General features: G+C 36.5%; 1 protein-coding gene across 8 annotated transcripts in view; it reads left to right on the top strand.

The window, feature by feature from the left end:
- Positions 1-22,676, top strand: part of EYA1 (EYA transcriptional coactivator and phosphatase 1) — a 129,112-nt gene that overhangs the window by 88,842 nt on the left and 17,594 nt on the right. For all 8 annotated transcript variants that reach the window (XM_021388448.1, XM_021388449.1, XM_021388446.1 and 5 more), the window contains one exon: positions 4,282-4,371. In XM_021388448.1, the coding sequence (XP_021244123.1) occupies positions 4,282-4,371 (90 nt within the window). The remainder of the gene's footprint in view (positions 1-4,281; positions 4,372-22,676) is intronic.

Genomic DNA, 22,676 nt, shown 5'->3' with positions numbered 1-22,676 from the left:
ATACTTGTTGCTATCCTGTAGCACATGCATACACGTAACAAGGAGATAGAGGTCATCATCTCTGATAACAAATTATAACACAATGCTTGATGTTAAGAGGGATGGTCGCATTAGTGTTTATGCTAAGAATTAATGCATTATGCACTGTGGATAAATACTGGAGTGTTTTGGTGAAGGGTTGCAGTGTGTACGTCCTTGGCTTCTAGAGACAGTTGTGCAAGTGTGCTATTATTGCTTTGCTTTCACAAAGTTTCATTCATATCACAATTTTCCTTGGCTTATTAACTGCCATAGAAGAATTTTAGAGTTATTTACAGCAATGTGAGGTGCTCAGTTTTTAAAGAGTGTTTCCTATTGGTTTCTGGCCTTTAAAATCAGAACGCTGGGGGAAATTTTGCTGTTTACAACTGCTTTTTGAGCTATTTACCTTCACCCCTAATGTGTTCCTTCACTGTGGTTAGAACTAGAAATGTGCTTTTAAAAATTAAATCTAAGCTGCTCACATAATCATTAAAATACAAAAGCTGGAACTTCAAACAAACAAAAATGTCTTAATTAAATAGAGGATTTGGCAACTTGGCATTCAGCTCTTCTCATAATGCATGAGTGAGTTTCATGGTGAATGACTATGAATGATGAGCAGTCCTGTTGCTGAAGGGATAGGTTTTCTCTTCCTTATTCTCTTCCTCATTCCTCATAACTTCTTGCTTATGCCACCCTTTTCTGTATATTCATGCTTTTTCATCTCTTGTTATCACCTGCTCTCCTTATGCTCCTATTGTGCTCTACTTTCTCCATACTCTTGTTCTGCAGCATTGGAACATAATAATATGCTTGTTTTTCAGTTTTCGCAATTATGGTAGAAACTGATGCTTTTTTTTTTCTTTTTTTAAGGGTTTGAATGTTGTGGATTTCACAGAAATGTATGAAACTAGTAGAGGAAATGAGTTGTGCTTCCAGAAAAGAAAGGGGAAAAAAGGGAAAAAGGAAAAAAGGAAAATACATTTCCATTTGATTTGAAAAAGAGAGATGTGTTGATCAAATGTCAGGTTATCAGTTACTTTGATTGACGTTGACCTACAAACACTTAGTTTTGAGCCAGATGACAACTGATGAAGTTTGGGAATTTGGAAAGAATTTGTAGCCCTTCTTTAGTGTCTTGAAGCAGGTGGAAATAGATCCTTGTATTTGCACTGGTCTACTGTGGTCTTTACATTTCCGTATTCCATGAAAGCATATATATTCAGATGCTTAGGAACATTTTTTCTTTCAATTATAAGTTATTTTAGTATGGTTTATTAAGTTTTAGAGGTAGAGAAAAGCAAAGCTTGATTTCATTTAACCCTTCATTTGTGACCTGTAGGCTTAAGTGGAAAATAAGCCTTGTACCTAAAGTGAACTTTCCTGTTTTTCAGCTTCTTGTTTCTCCACAAAACAATGAAATCAAGTGGGTAGAATTTAGAAATGACATACAGACAATGTTTTGGCTCCAATACCAGTATTCAAAAACAAGAGGCCTGCTTAAGCAGCTTGACATTGGTATTTCTTTTCTTTAGCTAAACTGTACCTCCCCCTGAGATTTGTACCTGATTTTGACCATACCTGAAAAGACACTCAGACTGAACCAGCAAATCCTGATAAATAAGAACAGATTGTTAGCTTTCCTGCTCATTGTGTGACACCTCGCAATAATTAGTTTGCAATTAGTGGCTTAAGATTGCAAAAGAAGGCTTGGTATGAGATTTTTTTTTTTAAAACCTCATTCTAGCTTTGTCTTTTTAAAAAGTTTTCAGCCATCACTTTAATGACTGGCATCAGCATTTAATCTACTGCAGAGCCAAAGCTCTTGTGCTTTTTACTAGAACTGCTGCAAGATTATAACTATGCAGACATTTAAAACCCTAGTGTAGATAAGGCTTTTGCATCTGTTAAATATGTGGGTACCCAGAGCTGCAGCTTAACTCCGTTTCTGTGCTAAGTGGGACTTTCTATAGAACAAGATTTTGTTTAATCAAGGAATTAGGGTTTCTTTGAAAAGAAACCTGTTTTGTTTCTTCTCTTCATTTTTATGTTATTTAATCAGACATTTTCAGTATGTGCCAATGATTTTCTTATGCTTTTCTCCTAATTAAATTAACCTAGTAAATGACATTCTTTTAATATTAAAGAAATCCACACAGTTTTGTCTACCATTTAAAAACACCTTTGAGTGAAATGGTTTGCAGAAATTTTTACCAAAAGGTATTCTTTTCAGACTGTGTAATGAAAAACTAATATAAATATTTAGTTTAAATCACACAAATTAAAACTTAGACTTTATTCACAGCCATTTCTTTAAAATTAACTGCATGCTCTATCTGCTGATGTATCCTGCTTTTCAAAATTGTGCCCCTTTTTATGAATAGAAGCTCCAAATGGGTTTAATTGTAAAATGTTATGTTATCACTTGATAATCAAGATGTAGCTAGCAGTCTTCATTTGCACGCTAGACCCTTAGTCCTGCATCTAACTCCTGTTAACTAGAGCAAAGCATCCTGTGGTGCGACTTCTGGTAGTGCTCAGGTAAAACAGAAATACTTGTTTGGTTTAAAAAGGGGCTGAGGAGCTGTGAAGAAAGGCAGTATTGTAGCTAGACTCAAAGATAAGCAGGAATGTGAGAGGGAAAATTAGCCTCAGGCCTATCTAGTGAGAGAACATTACCTGCTTTCCACCTTTCCTGCCTCCAGGAGTAAAGTAAGGGAAGAACAGAAGGGCAGTAGTAAATTAAAGAGGGCAGAATAATTTTGGTCATGTTTTCAGGTAGTTCTATTTTTAACTAGGAAGCCAAATACCCTTTTTTTTTTTTTTTTTTGGTGGTGCTGATTTAAATAAAGGCTAGTTTTAAGGGCGATGTTGTTATAATGATCAAAATGGCACAATACATTTTCTTGTGTCCCATTTATGAGGGCTATTTTTTTGATGCCAGAAAACTTATTTACTCTTAGCCCATGGAAATTCAGAAATAGATGTTTTGTGTATTCCATATAGCTTAGTTTCTAAATGCTTCTTTCCAAAATTCATTCTGCTGGTTAGTTTTAGTTGAGTTTTGGTATTTCCAGAAGGCAAACAGGCTGCCAGATTGCCATTCTTTTCCAACTGTTTGCTACTGACACATTTTACCTTTTGACCAGCAGTTACAGAAAAATGTTTGAAAGTTCAGGGATCATGTTGAAACATCTATTAATTTGATTGAGAGGTGGAAAAAGAAAGTAGGTACCACATCTTTTGGTATTAACTCTGAGCTGTCATCAGTTTTAGAACATCAACTTATTTTAAGTAAAGTATGCGCTGTCACCTCTGCAGTTTTATTTAAAATATAATTCCTAACAAAAACTGGTACTAGAAGGTGTCATGAGATAATACGGCATGTTCTTTCACACTCTTGCTTCTCTGTGGTTGGGTATACTTGGCGTTATAAATGAGAAATTGTGTATCAAATATATGTATTAGTCTTTCCTTTTTCTTTTTTCAGGTTGAAAATACATAAAACGTACCATAAAAAATCAAGACAAACATCTGTAATGCATTTGATAACCACAATGCTGAACATGCTTTTTGAGTTTATTAACTCAGTAAGGAATAAGTTGTTATGGTAATTTCTGTAGAGAAGTTAAAGTGTGTTATGTATTAATAACAAACAATAGATTTGTTCACTCGGTATGGGTGGGCCCAACTGAGAGTATAATCAGATTATGCTTTTGTTCAGAATCAAGGAGTGGTTTTAAATAAAACTGCCATTTGTAAATGAAATAGTAATGGTGATCTGCTTTAAAGTCACTAGGTATTCCAAGGACCAAATCCTTCAATTTCTGACCAGTGTCCATTTATTTTCAGTAATGATAACATTATTGCGTCCTCAGTTGTCATAAAACTTGTAAGCAGTTGCAAAGTCTGTAGAAGTGTAGAAGAAAATGCATTTGCTGCTGGTGGAATCCAGCATGAGTCCATGAATGGATGTGCAAGGGTGACATAAGGGTGTGTGGACACAAGTGTGGCCACAGAAGTCTTGTTGCAGAATCGTCGTATTAGTCACGTTAAAGACATATTTTGAGGATTACGTTAATCTTGGCTACAGGATTAAATAGTAGCTGAAATGAAAGCAAACACATGGATATTACATTTCATTCATCAGATAATCTTTCTTGAAAAACAGTTCTTGTCATTTGTGTTCTAGTATGTAGAATGTAGCATGTACCATGTTATGCATGGTATTGACAGTACACTCTTAATTTCTTCTTTAAGGATCCACCCACCTCAGTGTCTCTTGGACTTCGAATGGAAGAGATGATTTTCAATTTGGCAGACACGCATCTATTCTTTAATGATTTAGAAGTAAGTGTTCATTATTTTAAAACACAGAGGTTTATTAACATTTGTCTGTTTTTACTTGTTTTTAGATAGTTTGGCAATTATTTTTGGCTTCAGAGTTTTAGTATGGAAACATTTAGAAAAATCTGCATAGTTTAGTCATTGAAATATACAAAGATATCTACGCTAAATGTGGTGGCATTCAGAGGTTGCAGAAGTTGAAGTTCTAGGCTTTTTTTTTCCTCACAGGTCTTTGTATTTATGACCACAGTAGAGATGTTCTAGAACACAGAAAACATCTATAAATACTAGAATGCAGTAGGCTACATAGGTCATTAAATATTTAACTTTAGCTTCTATAAACAGTTAATGGCTGGGTAAAGATTTCTCACTTATATCCTACTGTGGGAAAGGATTACCTTAAACCCAAGGGAAATCATTAATGTTGTATATGTTGTCCATCTCAGTGGCGTATCACTCTGGGTCTTCTGCCTTTCCCAGTGGCAAGTCCATTTGTTATGTGCTAGGGTTTCTACGCTGCTCATGCCCCTCCCTTGCGGCGTGCTGTGAGGAGTTGGTGTCAGCATGCCAAGGGTTTTTTCAGCCTATGTAGACTCTGGTTTGGCAATTCTTGTGAAATTGCTCTAAAACTATCCAAACTGCTGAAAGAGGCTGTCACCATAGTGCCTGGCTGTTTTGTCTTAAAAGGGAAAAAGCAATTTCTGATCATATTTTAATAACAACAAAACATGAAAACAGTCAGATTTCTTTCCCATCATAATGAAGACAGCTGTTTATTTAAAATCCAACTGTTAAGCAAGCTTGTGGTGGGGCTGCCAACACACATTAATCATCAAGTTGTTGTTTTGCTGGATTTTAGAATAGTGTGTTATTCCAGACAGGCAAAAGAATCTAAAAGATTCAAATGCAACATTTGCTGATCAAAGTTAATTGGCAGCAATTGGCCTTTAAATATTTCCTGATGTTTCCCTTTTCAAAATCAAGCAAAATACACCTTATTTAATAGATGAGCCAAAATCATTTGAAAAATGCCAGTGTGTGATAGACCTCAAATGTGGTTTGTCCAACATCTGTCCTATATTTTGATTTCTTTTCATCTAAAAAGAAACCACTCACAGATGATTTGGCATCTTTCAATGTAATGAAATTATTTAAATGTGCTTTATTTCTTCTTCCATTCCTTAGTGGAGTATTTATTTTTTATACTTGTGATAAAATAGATGATTTCTTTGCATTTTCAAGTATTGTTTTCTTTCATTAAGGTAGCTTTATGTAAAGATGATACTGTTTTGGATACAAGAAATGTAGTTAGTGAATTACATGCACAGGATTGATTTTTCAGATTTGTTGAAAGGTATAACAATGCTAGTTATTTTCCAAATCTGTTTCTGATTTCTAGATATATTTCAATTTATTCAGAGCAGAAAAATGAAGTACTACTATACCTTAGCAGCATATTTAATAAAGTTCAGTGTGTTTTCATTTGCTATACATAGCCAGATGCTTAGTAGACTCAGCTAACTCTTGGTATGTGTCAGTGACTTTATTGGAAGTTAACCAACTAAATATTAGGGATGGCAGATTATCTTCTGATAATTGGCAAATTACACCCTTGAGAGTACAATACAACAGTTTATTCACTGAAGAACTTTGAAATATGGAAAAAACTGTTGATTCACATAACTCATGGAAGCAAGAAGCTTGGAGGATTAACTTTGTTCTTTGGACTCCCCCTGTAGCAAACCAGTTTCTCTTAAATTTCCAAATGCATGTGTGGTTGTCCATGAAAGGACATTTCCTCTTGGACCTTCAGTTTGTCATTGAGTGTCACCATTATTAGCAGGGCCTTTGTGGCTCCCAAGGTCTGTGGCCTCAGGCTTGATAGTTTGGAAGTTCAGGCTCCCAATACTTTCACAGTCTTCCATCAAAACTGTGGGCAGTTTTGGCTTGGCTGTGCCCCAGACTTAAAGCATGTGTTCCTTGCTGTCAAAGGACTGAGTTTGGAATGTCTCTTGATGACCTTGCTCAGGGCTAAGGTTTCTAGTTCACGTATGTGAGAGTCAGGGCTCTGATTGAGAGGTCTATAGGCAGCTATGCCAGTGAGCCACAGAAACTGGGCATTCTTGCCTGAAAATAGTATGAAGACAGGCAAACCTGGATCTGGAACACGTCTGATCCACAGCACAGACAAATCTTTGGGTCTAGACATGATCCAAAGCTGGAACCTGAAAGCTGATGCTCTCTTCACCCAGGCTCAGAGGGGGCCCTTCCTGACAAATAGAAAGGCTGGATTTTCAGACAGGCAATCATCTATCATAACTTTGGCCTATGATGCACATTTTTTCCAGATACCACAAGTTCATCCAGTGCTTTCCAGCAAGCTCTAATCAGAACAGTTCTCTTGTCATCCAAGTTGAGGGGAATGTATTTCATCTTCTTGAAAACTGTGGCAGGCTTGATTTACATTTTAAATGCAAAGGACATAGTTGCAGTTGTGATTTCCAAAGGTTCACTTGGTTTGTGTTACCTGACTTCTCAAGTCATAAGATTTCCTTACTTTTATTAGCTTAAATTCTAAATCTCAGCAGTCTTTTTATTTTGTATAAAGTGAATCAATGCCAACATGTACCAGTGGCATTAAAAACTTCAGTGTACCCAATCTAATTCAGTATGGGATTCAGAGAGGTAAATGGATCAGCTGGTTTCCTATGTGTTGGTCTGTAGGTAATAACAACAATAGTAATAAAGCTGTTTGGTATTTTTTTTTAACTCAGTGAAAAAGTTCTTTGTGATTTCACTGTCTAGCTCTGAAGTCAATATTCTGCTTATTCATGTGTAAATTGTACTTGGATTTACAATTAGTAATTGCTCCCCTTGTACTAGTTCTTTGATTATCTCTTTCAGAAAAAGAGATGGCTTATTTGCTTCACTATATGCAATATGTATTTGTTGTAATTGATTCCAAATTGATGCAGATAATTTGAAATTTTGAAGGAGCATTTATAAAATTTAATATTAAAGATATATGGCAAGTATTTTAACACCTTGAAAATAAAATATTGTTACTTATGTATAATTTAAGTACCATCATAAGCAATGATTTATTGGATTAATAGTAATTTTGTAATGATATTATAGAACCATACTAGGCCAAACATTAGAAAATAAGGACAGTATTTCCAAAATTTATATTTTGAAGTCTGCATTTAGGCTCCATAATGTGAGTTTAGGTTTTCAGTATTGAAAATCATTATTTAAGCATGTAATATTCTGTCCTGTAGCAGAATTTTAATTGTGCGCAGGAGGGAAAAAATACATTCATGTAGAGCTCTCAAGAGAACCAGAATTATCTCATCAGGAAAGAATGTCTGTTTTTTACATGCTGATTATGTTGTGATAGGGATAATAAGGTATAATATTTTAATGGCATGTATGGAGCAATTAAGCATATTAGGTATTTTAGAATGTATGCTCAAGTGTTTTAGGGAAATTAAGAAGCTGATGATAGGACTGAAATGTGACATCTACCTGTCACATCTTTAAAGATTGTATACATTTATGTATGTATACTGATCCTCTTAAAAGATTATTTTTTTCATTTCTTTGGCATATTAGGTGCACATTATAACTAGATTTGCTGAAGGAAGAATTGGTGGTTGTGACTGATTATGAATGTCCTATTTTAAAAAGTGAACTCAGTGCTTTGCGAACTTTGTTCTAATATGATTCCATCTTGTTAGATCTGTAGCTTTAGAGAGTTATAATTCTATTTATCGAATCTAGAAATGTCAATTTATTCATTCTCCAAGCACATGAAGCTCTTTTTAAAATCTTATCTAATGCTTCTTATAAATAAGATAGTTTTTTTTAAGTGTCACATTTTATCAAAGTAATTAAAATCCAAGTATTTATAGGTTTTTGTCAGAATTGTTTGTTCTTCTATTTTAGGCTTTTTATAAATGTTTGTTCATTTCAGGTTTTGTGGGTGAACTCAAAAGAAGGTTTTATAAATTATGAAACTATTAAAAAATATTTTGATGCCTCTAAGAAATGAATTCACGCATAAGGGCAAAGTAATGATGGTTAGCATTCATTTTCTTCCATCAGTGAAGGACGCGTAATGCACACTCATCGCCTCACAATTCACTTTTACTTGTGAAGGCTCTGTCTGCAAGGTGACAATATACGTATAGGTGCCATTTATGATGAGTGGCAGTCTGATATGAGATTCTAAGCTACTTTAGTTGATGTATTTTTCTTACTAATAAAATAAAAGAGAATGCTGTCAGGGAACACTGTTGTTCAGTGATAATTTTTGTTACTTTTTTTTTTTTTTAACATTTGCCACTATAACAATAAAAAGAAAGGAGAAATAAGGACCATGGGGTGGGTGAAAGCTTGTCATTACAATGGGGATCTCTTTTAACTTCTCGTGTTCCTGGATATTCATTATTGTCTTCCTGATGGATGTTGAGAGCATAGTCCTTTCTGTGTGACAAAAAGGGCAGCATAACCTTTCTATGGTTACAAGGTTTTCACTACTTCAGATGAAGGTACCTTTAAGGCATATTACTGTGCACTGACTCCTCTGGAAAGTTGCCCACATTGGTTTTGTGTGCAATTTCCATGATGTGCTCAGAGCCAAGGCTGTTGGATCTGCTGTGCTGCCTTCCCACGCCTGTGCCAGGCAGCCTCCAGCTCCTCCCTGGCCTCTCTTCTGCTGCATCTGCAGGGCTTAGGGAGCCCTCCAGGCTCTCCTACCTTTTCAGTCCCTGGGAGGCTTTATTAAAGTTGAATTCATATGGGAACATTTCACAAATCCTACGCTTTACATATAAGGTAGCATACCCAGCTCTCATGAAACATTGAGACACTTACTTGCATAGATGCTTTTCACAACTTGAAGCAAAAAATAAGTATACATTCTGTGGTGACGCTAAACCCTGAAGAATTGCTAGAAGAAGAGAGAGCTCAGGCCTAAGAAAGGGAACAGATAAAACCTATCACAGCAACCATGAAGCCTGATGCCAGAACAAAACTTCTCCAAAATTAGTCCTTCTTTGGCCCTTGCCTTCAATTCTTACAGGTGAAAAGAGGCTGCCTCCCTGCTGTTGGAAGCATATGCACCATATAAATCACTTCTGAGCATTGAGGAGACCTTTTCTTCATGACAGGGACATATATTCTTCTTTTCTCCAGTCTGAGAATTTTCTCCTTTGTAGGTCTCTCAGTAACACCATGGGAGACTAAGTGACTTTGCTCCCAGGTCCTTCAGTGACCATGCATACAGATATGTCCCCAGCATACCATGCAGTGCCCTGCAGGAATGCCTTTGAAGCAATAATGCCATATGTTCTGGTTCTTTAATCTGAAGGAGAAAGGAAAACTACTTCCCCTCAGACCTGAGACTTTAATATACCGCAGACCCAGGCTGGTAACTTAGCACAGTAGCACTCTGAAGTACGATTTGGGATTGTAGGCATTATGATAATACATATTATTGAATAATAAAATTCATCAGATTTATTGTATGCAGGTTACTGCACATCTGAAAGAACCGTGACCACTGGAGGGTAAAACACTGTTTTTTTTCTCAAGGCATTTTTAGCACATCTGTTCCTAGAGTCAGGTAATCTAAAGAAGAGAACTGCTTGGATGCAAGCCAGCCTTCAAGTGCAGGCTTTGAGCGAGCTCCAGAGTAAGCTGGGAAGACAGGTTGCCCATGATTAGCAGTTGGAAGTCCATCATTTACTCCCTCGTACCTTGTGGCAAAGTCACAGAGCCAGCTTTGGACAGATGTGTCAGGTCTGATGTTTCCTAGATTGAAACATGATGAAGTTGGGCAGAGGTGCACAGTGATGGGAGCTGGCAGAACTGCGTGGGCAGAACCAGGCAGACGGAAGAAGTGAAGGAAGAGGATTGGAAAGGCATGGTCACCATGGGAAAAACTTGTTCAGCTCCTCTGCATAAAAGAAATCAGATCAAAATTGTTTCATGCTTCACACTCCAAACATTTAGAGGCTAAGCTTTTGCTGGCATTATTAGAAAGCAGTTTTCGGGTGCCCATATTTTGCATGCATTCTTGTGTAGAATGAAGCAGCATGATGTTTGTTTTTGTGGTTGCCGCTACTTTGCATGTGTGAATCCCTTTGTCTGGAGATAAGGAGGATGATGATGATAAGGATGCTATCTATAGATACAAGGGTGATGATTCCATCAGAAAGAACTCAAGAGGGAAAGGATGCAGGAAAAGGGGACAGCTGAGTCTGGTGATTGTAGTATTTGCTGTTTATTGTATACAGTTGTTGCTGACTCTCTAAGAGTGCTTCAGCTTGTGCTCTTTAATATCTTACTAGAAACACCCTAGCAAACACACTCTGTCTGCTGACATGATGAGAAAATGAATGTACTCAAACAACATTAAAAAAAAGGCATTACAGATAGTCTTCCAAGAAAACTTTTCCAGTTGATTTGTTTTTGATATTTTGTGGGGGTTTTTTTAATTTATTTTTGTTATTTTGGTAAACTGTAGTTGTTTAAGTTCAAGCTATTCATACATTTCAAATAAAGTTCACTTCTTAAAGCAAGAGGGACAAAAAAATGTGTTTAGAGTAGAAGGCCGTCTGTCTTCACTAATGACTACAGTGTTTTAGGTGTCTGTGTTTGCAGACTGGTAATCAGAATGAAATGTATTTAGTCTACCATCTTGTAGTGTGGCTTCTGTTTGTGATGTCTAGATATTGCTGCAATACAAATGAGCTAAACATTAGTTAGACATGCATTGAGATGAAATGCACTGGTATGCAAATTGCCCGGTATAACATATTTTGGTGGCATACATGCTGATTAGATTTGCAACAAACTAACTTCTGGTGGTATTAAGAAATTATTACCAGATAACAAAATGTTTTGCCCAAATTGCATATTCAAATGTCTTCCTTCAGGTAAAAAAAATTAACGTTCTTGTCCACTTCCCAGGAAGTAATATACTTAATTTTGACGTGTTGTTTGTGGTAGCAGTAGTGCCTGCCCATGACAGCTTGGTTCTGAGGAAACATTTGCAAGCACTTGCCAGTCCAGGAGATTCTGTAGTGAAGGGCAGCAGTAAGGTACCTGGAAGCTAATGTAATATCAGCATTAAAGCAGTATATAGACAGGGTCTGTTACCAGAATCGCAGACCTGCCCTGGGTTTGGCAGCTTTCATTGCAAGAGAAGCATTAGAAACATTAGTTACCCTCTGAAGGACAACATAAAATTTCTTATCTAACAAATGATGCCAGAGGGTGCTTTAAAAATTCTCTTGTAACAAATAATGAAACAGATTGTTCTAAAAAAAAAACCTGTCTAAGGCTCAATGGCAATGAAGAGATACTGCAGTCAAGTTCTTTGCTTTTGTAGTAAATCTATTATTAGATTTCAAAACACTGACTTGCTACGTTGTTAACCCATATAAACTCCTGCCCTTAGTGAATTCGTCCTTTTGAAGGTTTGCAGCATCCCCGCCACTTGCTACAGACCTTTTTTGCCAATGCAGACCATGTCCTAAGCACAAACATGATACACTGAGTGATGGTTCAGCACTTTAGTTCCAAAACCAGGTAATAGTTCTTCAGGGATTCATCTAGAAGGCCTTTTAGTGCTAGAAGTGTCATTTCAGATTTTAATAGGCTCTTTTTATTATTTAACTCATCCCAGAAGTCTGAAATAATAGAACATTGATGCCAAACGAATGAGTACATAGTTGCTACTAATGGTAAAAGCAGTTAATGTTGCTATTAATTAATGTATTGCTTTCTACTTATTCTTTTGTGGATGCTTTTCAGCTTCTAGTATTTCAGGGAACTGATGTGAATAAAATGTTTTTCGCATTTTCTCTAAACATTATGCATATCACTGGAACAAAAACCTGTCTACTACTATAGATGTAAATTCTCTAGTTATGACTGATTCAGAACACATTCATAAGTTCCCTAAGTAATCCATCATTGCTTAATAATCAGAAAATCTAAAAAGTTTCACAAATTCAAATAACATTCGTGACCAATAGTTTTTGTGTTTGGATTTCTAGTTTAGTTGACAGACGTGTAAAATCTCATACAGCCAGTCATATCCGTGGTGCAGCTGCAAACGCTGAAGAGAGAAAATTATTCCAGCTAAGTTCAATATTAATTTACACTCAAATGTCTTTCCCAGTCCACACTTTCTGATTCCCCCACTTGCTAGCAACCCCTTTTTTTTTTCCCATAAATGAACTTTTCCAGTGCACAGAAGATAAACTAGAGAAGGAACATAATAGATTCTTTCAAAAAATTACCTCCTTGTTGATTTAGTTACCATTTAAAACAGCAAACCTCAGGTTTGCATTATTTGAGTTGGCGTTTTAAGTGGCTTAGTCTCTGAAAAATTTTAGGAAAGCTGGTCTTATATGTATGTTTCAGACTGAGAGCATGCTAGCCAATCTTCACATAGATACAAATATTTGAAACCATATCGACAGTTTGCATGGGAGGTTGTTTCTGTCAACCTCAGTGTAGTTTTAGCATGAGTTTGCAATGTAATTGCTGCAGTTTTCTGGTGTCTTAAGAGCTATCATGCAGTTTGTGCTGGGCTGCTTACTTATGACAACTATGACAGTAGTTTAAATTGTAACATCTGGACATGCATGTATTTTAAACAGACTTATTTATGCTTTTTTTTAATCATATTCAAATATTGTTACAGAGATAAAAATTAAGAAATGTCTTTCATTCATTTTCTTTTTAAAACACGAAAGGAGTGCTTGAAGTCGGTTCCCAAAATGTTTGAGTTTCATGGTCTCGGGAGATTTCTACTGTTTCAGTGTGGTTACAATAAGGCCTCTATCTGAATTTCATCCAGTTCAATGGTCTAATGAAACTTTAAAGAAAGGGGGGAGGGGTTGCTCCCTTTACTTATTGCAGTATCACTTCTATTTTTCTGTGTTTTAAAGTAAAGGTTGACTTCTGTTAATTGTATTTCAAAAGTTTGTCCTTAGATATGGTCAAGAAGTTGGGTAATTCTGAAATGAACTAATGTGGTCTAAATGTGTTAAAGTGTGAGTATTTCAAGAGGATTTAAGAAATGGAAAGAAAATGGAAAGCTTAACAAAAGAAACAGTAAGTGATTGAGGTAACAAAGTTTTTGCTTTATTTTTTCCGTGATCCTTGCTCGGTCGGACCTGGGCAGTCCGGGTAGAGGCACTGCTCTGTTTCTGAACACTACCTGAAGTACCGTGCAGCTGGGAGATTGTAGCTCTTAAATGTTCAGTGACAGCAGAATACAGACTGCTGACATGAATGCTAAGCTTAGCTAAAATACTTTTGCCACAAGAAAGATGAGATATAACTAAGCAAATGATCCTTTCTGAACTGCAGAAAATCTCTTCAATCAGTTAAAGGTTCTCTTCTTTTTCTTTCACATATTTTACATATTCGCATTGCAAATGTAATGTCTGGATACACAGGGGAATAACTTGTTCTCTAACATTGCTGGGAATGGAGGAAAGCCAACTGTAGCAACAATTACAAGTCGCGAGATTTTCTATGAATTTTCTCTAACTGAAAAGTTTTAAACTATTCCAGTACTCGTTTATTGGAAAAAAAAAGGTGTATATATTTCTTAAAAATAGGTTTCCAAATCCAAAAATCCCATTATGGACTTGTCCAAATGAATAAAGGATAAATTCAGCTCTAGTTAGCTACAAAAAAGGGTTGACAAACAGCACAAAAATGCAATGAAAGCATGGACTGACTTTTTTTGGTTCCATCACTTTAATAAATTCAAAAATAAATTTGAACAAAACAATCTCTGACTCTCAAAATATCATGAGGACTAACAAAACTAGTGTCTCTTTTCTGAGTCTAATCTAGACTAGTTTCCTGTAGATTTCCTTTTAATGAAGCAAATGTAATGCCTAAGAGAAGAATCACACAAAAATCAGAATGCAAAATTTTTTTAATTGTTCCATTATATTGTGAATAGATACATCTCTTGTCTTAATTTAGGAATGCAGGAAAATGTAAATTTTATATGAATATAAATGTTTAAATTTTCCTAAGAAACGCACTCAAGCATCTATACGAATGTATACTTTCAGGTACTGGAAAAGAATCTATAATTTTAAATATAGCCTTTTATATTAAGAAAAGAATGAATACTGCTCGGTTTATTCCACATCAGTCTTATTTTTTTTTCTTAATTAGAAAAATACTGTGAAAACATTATTTTAAAAACTTGCCAGCAACAAAAATGCTTTGACTAGAGCACTAAACAAGCACTTTGGTAATACAGCTTTTATATATAAGCTTCATATGATCACATAAGGGGTTAAGCTATGTGATTTCAGGATAAAAGGTTTCCTGAGTTGACTATTATTCCTATGGTCTGCCAACAACTTTGCAATAAATGGAATGATTTTTATGGGAATGTGGTTATTCACAGCAAGACTACAGTTGGTGTCAGTATGAAAAATTCTTCTTTAGTAGATTCTCTCAGCAGGGATAACAGATCTGAAAGAAAGGCAAAAAGTAGTTACAGAGAACTCTGGCTGGTGTTGGTGACAAATTATGTTTACAAAACGGGATAACCCATTATAAAAGAAAAAAATCAGGACAACAGTAAATCAGAGCTTTGCTTCTTTAAGTACTGCTGTTCCAAAGCAAACTACTTTCGATAGTGTGTGTGTATTGTTTAATAGCTCCCATTTCTCTTGCTCATAAAGCAAATGAGACTTCTAGGTTTTCAGTTGCAGGGGTGTAAAATAATTCCTCTGAAATCAGTAATTTTATTGCAAATTTATGCCATTGTCCCTGTGATAACATACAGTGTTTGCTGTATGAATTAGAATAACTCAAGAGAAAGGAATTTTTTTTCCTTTGATTGGATGTTTAATATTAATCATATTCATAATTTTTAAAAATTATTTCTCTGTATCCCTTGTCTTTTTATTAACTTCTTTGATTTTTGAAATAATATTATTAGAAGGAAAATGTGATGAAGGATGAGTTAACATATTAATGGACGTAGTTGGCATTAATAGTAACTGCTCTTAGGTTCTGTTTGAGATAATCTTTCTGAATGCTTCAATGGTAAAATCATTGGTTACATCTGCAGCACCTTTTTTAGAACACGAATAATCACCCATTTGAGATGAGTAGTGAAGTTGTATAGAATTTAATGCAAAAGCCATGCAGAAACTTTATGGGTTTAAATTGTTCAATCGTTCATAAAGAAACTTGTTGAAAGATGGCAGGGAATGTTACTGTTTGGCTTAGGATGTTTTTTATCTGCAGATGTTTACGATGTAAACATGGCATTTTAGAGTTCTTCCTGCTCTTTGTTTCTCTCCAGTACAATTGCCCCAGTTCAAATGAAACATTTCATTTACAAACTAGACTCAAGACAATAGAAGACCTCAGTGTAACACTATGACATGAATTTGTTTTGCTGTGCTGAGTTCACCAGAGATGTACCAGCAAAGAAGATCAACCCAGCTGTGTCAAAGTCAGAAGAAAAAAATATCTAGCACAGAGACCCATTAACAGTGCTGTTAATGGGTGCAGATTAACACCTCTTGAAGTAAACAGGTGGATTTACTGACCAAGAAGTAAATATTGACTAAGATGATACCAAAGAAAATATATTTCTTAAGAACATTACATTTAATTTTCTCTCAGGCTGTAAACAGTCAGGTCCATTTCTGCGTAATGTAAATGGCTTCCTCAGAAATATTCAGAAACCAGTCAGTGAAAGAAATATTTTTGTATGAAAGTAGGTTTCAAGAGAGCATGACAGCGGTGCAGCTTGTCATAAAGTGATAGGTTTTGCTGTATAGTCTTCATTTAGTAATGAAGACAAGGACAGAAGTTCATATTCAGATTGCTGTGTCTTGTTCTACAGCAAATAGTTGGTTTCCTTGAGGCACCTGTCTGATTTTGGCAAAGTTAGTCTGGCTTGGAAGATGGATCCTGGCAAGTCTTGGTGAACCTTTGGCCCTTTACTTCCTAGGTGGTTACCTGGATGTTGAGTTAGAAACAACTGTGGCCAGCTATTACAAAAATAGGTAGGAAGGAATGTAGAGCGTGCTGAAAATAGACTTCTGGGCAGTCAAACTGAAAAAAATAGTTGGATTACAGGACAGGCTGTTGAAAACAGTTCATTGCTGGTGAGATATAACGGATGGTTGCAGGGAGAGGAACATTTCAAATAGAACTGGCTGAATTGTCTCCCTCTCACTCCCAAATACTTTAAGGATGGCAGCTGAACTAATTCCTGGTCATCCAGAATAGAGCCTGAGTCACTCGGGAGCCTGCAGGGGAATATCTGTTCAAAAATGCCTTGTCTCATTTTGACTAAAATAAAGAGTGCACCTCATACTGACGTTTGCAATGTCTGTAGCAGGAACTTCCTGACCAGACTGTGGCTAGGTGTGCTTCATGAGTATCCCGTGATTTAACTTTTGATAGTTTGCCTTCAGTAATAGAGAATTGAAGGAAAACACAATGTGATACTTTCAAGAACTTCAGTAAAGAGGTTGTTTTTTTTTTACAGCACCCTATTTCTTTTTAGATGTAAAACTAATTTTTAAGGTACTTGAAGTTCTGTGAAGGGTAGAAATTTTCATTTTCTAATGAGCCAATGAGTGGGAACTCCCCTCTAGCAGGCACAGCAGTAAAGTTATCTTAGCGTATTCGAGCTGAGACATAAAGCCCATTTGCATTTGGTTTTCCACAGTAGCAATCCAAGAAAAGCTCAGTTTCACTGCAGGAAGGAAGTAAAGAAAATAAAGGAAATACAAACCAGGGTAAGGATTTTTTCCTGATATGTAAGTGAAGGAATGACTGGAAACATTTTTTCATGTGTATGATACTACAACGAGTGACTTGCAGAAAACTCATGAAATTCTGCTTCATGAATGTGGAACTAAATTAGACTGTTCATGTAGCTGTAGGTAAAATGAACAGAAAAGTGAAACAAAGTCTTCATTTGTAGGCAGAACTGTGGCTTTGCCGATGTGTGCAAAACCCATCTGAAATGCATGATGCCTGGCTCTTGTGGAATGCACTGCTGTGGTTCATGAGTATTAGCATTAGGAAGAATAACACCTCCATAGTTCATGTGAGAAAACCATTCCTAGAGGCTTATGCAATTATTAACCACATAAGTTCTTTCCCTTCATGTGATCTGAGGTGAGCACCTTCATACTAGGTGCTACCGAAGATTAGCCATATATGATTTCCTTTCTCAAGGGAATTAGATGGAGTGATCTTTACTCACACACAGCTCAGCTGAAATGCATGATAGTCTACCAAGTTCATAGCATTAGTTACCACTTAATTTACCTCCCTGTTGCTTCCCCCTTTCTGTAAGTGTAAATGCTGTACGGAAACCCTAAAGATCCTGCCCAGCCAGCTAGCATCCCCAGAGCTCTGGCAAAGCAGATGTCATCCTCTGCTTCAGCTGGGCAAGACAGCGTTGCCTCAGCTAACTCCCTGCTTCTGGTGCTGAGCGGTACAGGGATCAACATCTGCCCAACAGCATCTGGGGAGGGAAAGAAAAGGATGGAGAAAAACGCAGTGTTGTGCAAAGCTCTTCAGGCTGTCCATCGGAGCAAAACTTTTATCTGCCTGTGCTCAAAAGGTTATTGCATGGAACTTTAATCCCAGTCTTTGTCCCTTTAGCAGAGAATTACAAGGCTGGGAGACTCACTAGCCTGTAATATTATAGCTTTCATTTAAACACAAGTATGATCAACAGCACCCAGGCAAAGCATGTTGAAATGAACTGGTCACACAGAACTGAGAGAGAGCTCATATCTTCTTGTGAAAAGCTTCCACGTGAACAGCAAGAACACCCTCACTTCCTGAGATGAGTGACATTGCTTTCAGGCTTTCATGAAAATTTCAGTCATTTCGTAAGTTTAATTTTGTAATTGTTTGAAATCTAAATGTATTTGAAAAAAACTCTAGCATATAGTTTCAAAAAAAAAAAAAAGAAAGAAAAGAAAAAGGAAAAAAAAAAAAAGCATGTGCTCCTGAAAGTGTACTTTCAAGTTGGTACATTTGGAAATAATTTATGGCATGCTGACCAGGTTCATGACTGTTGTTACTTCTTTAAATACATTCATATTTTATTTTCACTGGCTTTCATTAGTCATAGGTGGTTGGTTTTTTTTTTTTTTGCAGAAGTATATATCTGTAGATAACATGAATCATGTCGTAAAGAAGGTATTTACAATGTGAAGTGTTGAACTTTGAAAATAAAGTAAATTTGACGTTTTGAACTTAACACTGTCCTTTCCAGGAGTGACACAGGCTCTTTAAACAGATAAACTTGAGTCATATTTAGGCTTTTCTGTCAAGTGGTAAAATTCTTCCTCTGACATGCTCCTCTTGCCTTGTCTTACCCTGCAAAATATATGGAAATAGAATGACAAATTTTTCTGTCAGAGTTCTAGCAAGAATTTATTGTTGGACCAGCACACTACACCGTAGTGCGAATGAAAAAGCACAGGGGTTTAGAGAAAAACACTTACTGCAATTGTCCTGAGGTATGGTTTTGCAGTTTGATATACCTTTTCAACAGAAAATGTGAAGATATTAACGTTGTGTGTACTAAGAAGTATTCTAAGTGTATACAAAGTGATGCTGGTTCTTGAAATACTTCTTTACACATGTGAGGTAAGGAAAACTAGCAAAACATGGTTTTCTTTTGCTGAGGGAATGTAACTGGCACATCGTGGTTGCTATGTAACTATTTCTTTAGATCATGTTTTATTTTAAATTGGATTCTCCCTGTTACAAGGTGCAGTTGAAATGAAAAAGCGAACCTTGATTTTAGTGTAGCTACTGCAATAAAGTTGCAGAATAAGATCCATATTTATTTTGGAACAAATACTGTTTACTTTAGGAGTATCATATTTAATCCCAACGCAGTTGTTCATGTGACCAAGTAAAATTGGATTTTAATCATTTTTTTATTAGAAAAGAATGGGCTCTGCTGTGTGTTCTACAACGATTGTGTATACTAGAGAACTCCTGAGTCATCTCCTACAAGTTTGTTCAGTTCTTAGTCTTCCCTGTTTATAATATTAATTTTACATTTTTTTATTGCTAATAGCCTTATTTCTTTGTTTTTATGAGGTATTTTAACTGTGAAAGGTGGTTTGTGATTTTGGGGGGCTTTGGTGGTTGTGTTTTTTACACTATAAGCTTCTCTTTATAGTCTTAAGTTTAAAATGGGAGTGTTTTGAAAGGCTTCACAGCCCAATTTAATTCCTTGACTGTTCATCCACAAACTGTGGGACAGAATGAAGCGTATTTCAAGAACTCTTTGTTCTTCATATCCTGTGCCCGACCCACAGGTAATCTGCACCTTTTTTCTTCAGTGCAGAATAATTGTGGTGGGAAAGAAGAGAAAATGTTAGGGTCACAAAGTGCAGGCTAGGCAGAGATGACAGGTCCTGCCAATTGAGTGCCAGTATTGAGAACCTGCGAACCGTAGTCTCTGCTTTTTCACATGGATTTATGTTGTATGTTAGCAGGCATTCCAGGATGATGGGTTAGGAAGTTCAGCACTTAAGCCTTTATTACCTCAGCTTGAAAGGAAGTGCAGAGTTCTTTTGTATGTTTAGCAAGTACAGTAGAAGGGTATTTGGCACTGGTTGTGTCTACGTATGTATACAGGTGTGATGCGTTACTTTACTTTCATTTTCTAACTTGCACTTGTACTAGAGATATTGCTGTCTTTCTACTCAGGTAAAAAATTGAGATTTACTTGTTGAGTTTAATGACTGCAGTTAAATAATGCTGGGATCCTTGAATGCTAAAAGTAGAATAGAGATTAGTTGGAGTAATCAGGTGAAAATAAAAAGATGTAGAAAACAATTTATAATTAAAAACGCCATTCATAAAATAGCTTTGGAATATGCAATTATTGCTTGGAAAAATATTCCCTGATGATCTGTAAGCCTGTTTCCTAAAGAAGAGCATTGTGACGGTTTATAGAAGTGCACAGTATTTGCGGAGCTGATATTAACCTTAAAGGTATATTTCTGATCTCTGGAAGAGACGTACACGGAGATGTCATAGAAAGCTGCATAACACACAACAGCATACACTTGATTTTTTTTTTTTTTAATTGAGGGTTTTTCAGATACTCCACATTTATAAAGGATTGCAGCTTTAACTTGTTATGCCAGATCTGTTCTCACATGTACATGACCAAATTTCTCTACCGTTCAGTAGGGAAAATGAAGCAGTGGATATAATTGCATAATGACAGATATGAGAGGAACAGAGAATCCAGCAGTCATTTCCTGTGAGCTGGCCAGCTTCCAGGTCGTTTCAATGGACACTCTGATGTAAAGGCAAAATGAAAATACCTTGTTCTGAATGTTTGGGGTTTTCTTTGGTTTTTTTGGGGTTGGTTTTTTTGGTGTTTTTTTTTTTCCCCTGTCATTTTACTTTGCCCACTGAAGTACTGAAACAATTACTTGACAGTATGGTGTTGGTTTTCTCACGGTAAATTAGGAATATTAAGCAAATATGGAAGTATGTTTCAGCTATAGTCAGCAGCTTAGGAACGTTAATACTCTGGCATCCTTTGAGGGTATGTTCATAATATTATTCACATTATTCCTTTTCATAATGTGCAAACTTGTCCAGGTTTATCCTACCTAGTGTTTATTCAAAGACGGCAAAATTACTGGATTTATTTTATTAGTTTTGTAACACGAAAATGTAAAGGCTCAGCATGCTAGCCGTTACGTCATTCCACTTGGCATGCAGTATTGGCAGAGATAAGAGGAACTCCTGTAACAGCCTTAATCTCTTTTTTATTATTATTATTAATTTTCCTACAGTAAATTGAGTAGTAAGGTATATTTTACACAGTTATGGCAGAAGTGCACAACTTGACGGGTGGTAGAGAAGGAGCAAAGTAATATAAATATTTGCAGAACATTTCTGCCATAACTTAATGCTTTGCATATGAATCTTTATAAAGATCCTTAGTTAGTTTAAAGTAACAATTCCAGCAGGCTGTGTAGGTTCAGGCATTTTGAGAGCTGTAAATGACGAGTGAAGCATCTCTGGGAGTTTTTGGCTCATCATGCAAAAACAAAAAAAAGAAGAGAGTTAGCAAGAAGGAGTTAGCAAATGCTTTGGGAAGGGAGGAGGGAGAAGACAAAAGCTTCCATGTACAAGACTTAGGGTAGACTCATCTAGTCATTAATTTTCAACTGTTGTTTTTCTTTGGCTTACTGTGTTTCACTGGGGATGTATTTTGATTTAGCAAACAACTGCTGCCATTTTTAATGAGCTTCTGCAAGCACATATCTGCTTTTGGTTCAAGCTCCAGAGCGGAGCTCGTGGAAGGGAATGCAGAGACAAGTCTTTGTTATTTTGTGCAACTTCTGTTAGTTTAACTTAGCTGCTGCAGGAGATGTGTTTCAAGCTAAGCTACCCATTGTGGCATTGGAAGTTCTGAGGGACAAGCACAAGAATTTGTGCAAACCAACTGTGTGAGAGAAGGACAACATAGAAAGTAACTTCCTTAACTACTGTGGGTAGATTGTGAAGTTGTATGTGCTGACACACTTGTTTTTCCCTAGGCTAATTGGTAAGTCCCAATACCATCACTACTGTTGTATCTGCGTGCATACTTTGAGCATGCTGTAAGCAAGTTTCTAATGTTTCTATGTCACTTATCTAAGTGTTCTCCCTGATCCATGTATGTACTTTAAAGATATGTAGGAAATGTTTCCTTTCTGTTCCATGACAATAGATTTTTGGGGTCTCCCTCAAGGCTTTTAAATCCACCTGCATTTCACAGCTTGCTCTCTTTCATGCTGCCATTCCTGTACTGAAAAGCCCTGTTGTCTCTCTTTACAATTAAATGCAACTGTAATAACACACAATTCTTCCATGAAGCCTTTTGATCAAGGTGCCCCAATTTCCAGGCAGCACTTACTTGAGGCAGCCCTGGGCTGTCGTGCAGTCTGGCTGCTGTCCCAAGCATTAGCTCCTGGCCATTCCTGCAGAGCCAGCAAGTCAGGTTCTGATCTCACTGACCAAGGAGAAGAACTGATCCAGGTGTGTACCCTGTGATTTCTGGACTCAGATGTAAGGGAGGGGGAAGCTCATCTGTGAGACAGCAATTTGCTGTTCCCAGCCTGTGCAACTTGCCTTTGCACCCTGTCTCACGTGTATCTCTGTAAAGGGCAGCTCTGCTCCTCTTCACAGAGCACGTTTTCAACACCATGTAAACGTTACGGCATCGGCCTTCTTGG

The sequence above is a fragment of the Numida meleagris genome, chromosome 2 (assembly GCF_002078875.1).
Source record: "Numida meleagris isolate 19003 breed g44 Domestic line chromosome 2, NumMel1.0, whole genome shotgun sequence".
Classification (NCBI taxonomy): domain Eukaryota; kingdom Metazoa; phylum Chordata; class Aves; order Galliformes; family Numididae; genus Numida; species Numida meleagris.
The sequence above is the reverse complement of the archived record's forward strand: the minus strand, read 5'-3'. Positions and strand labels throughout refer to the sequence as shown.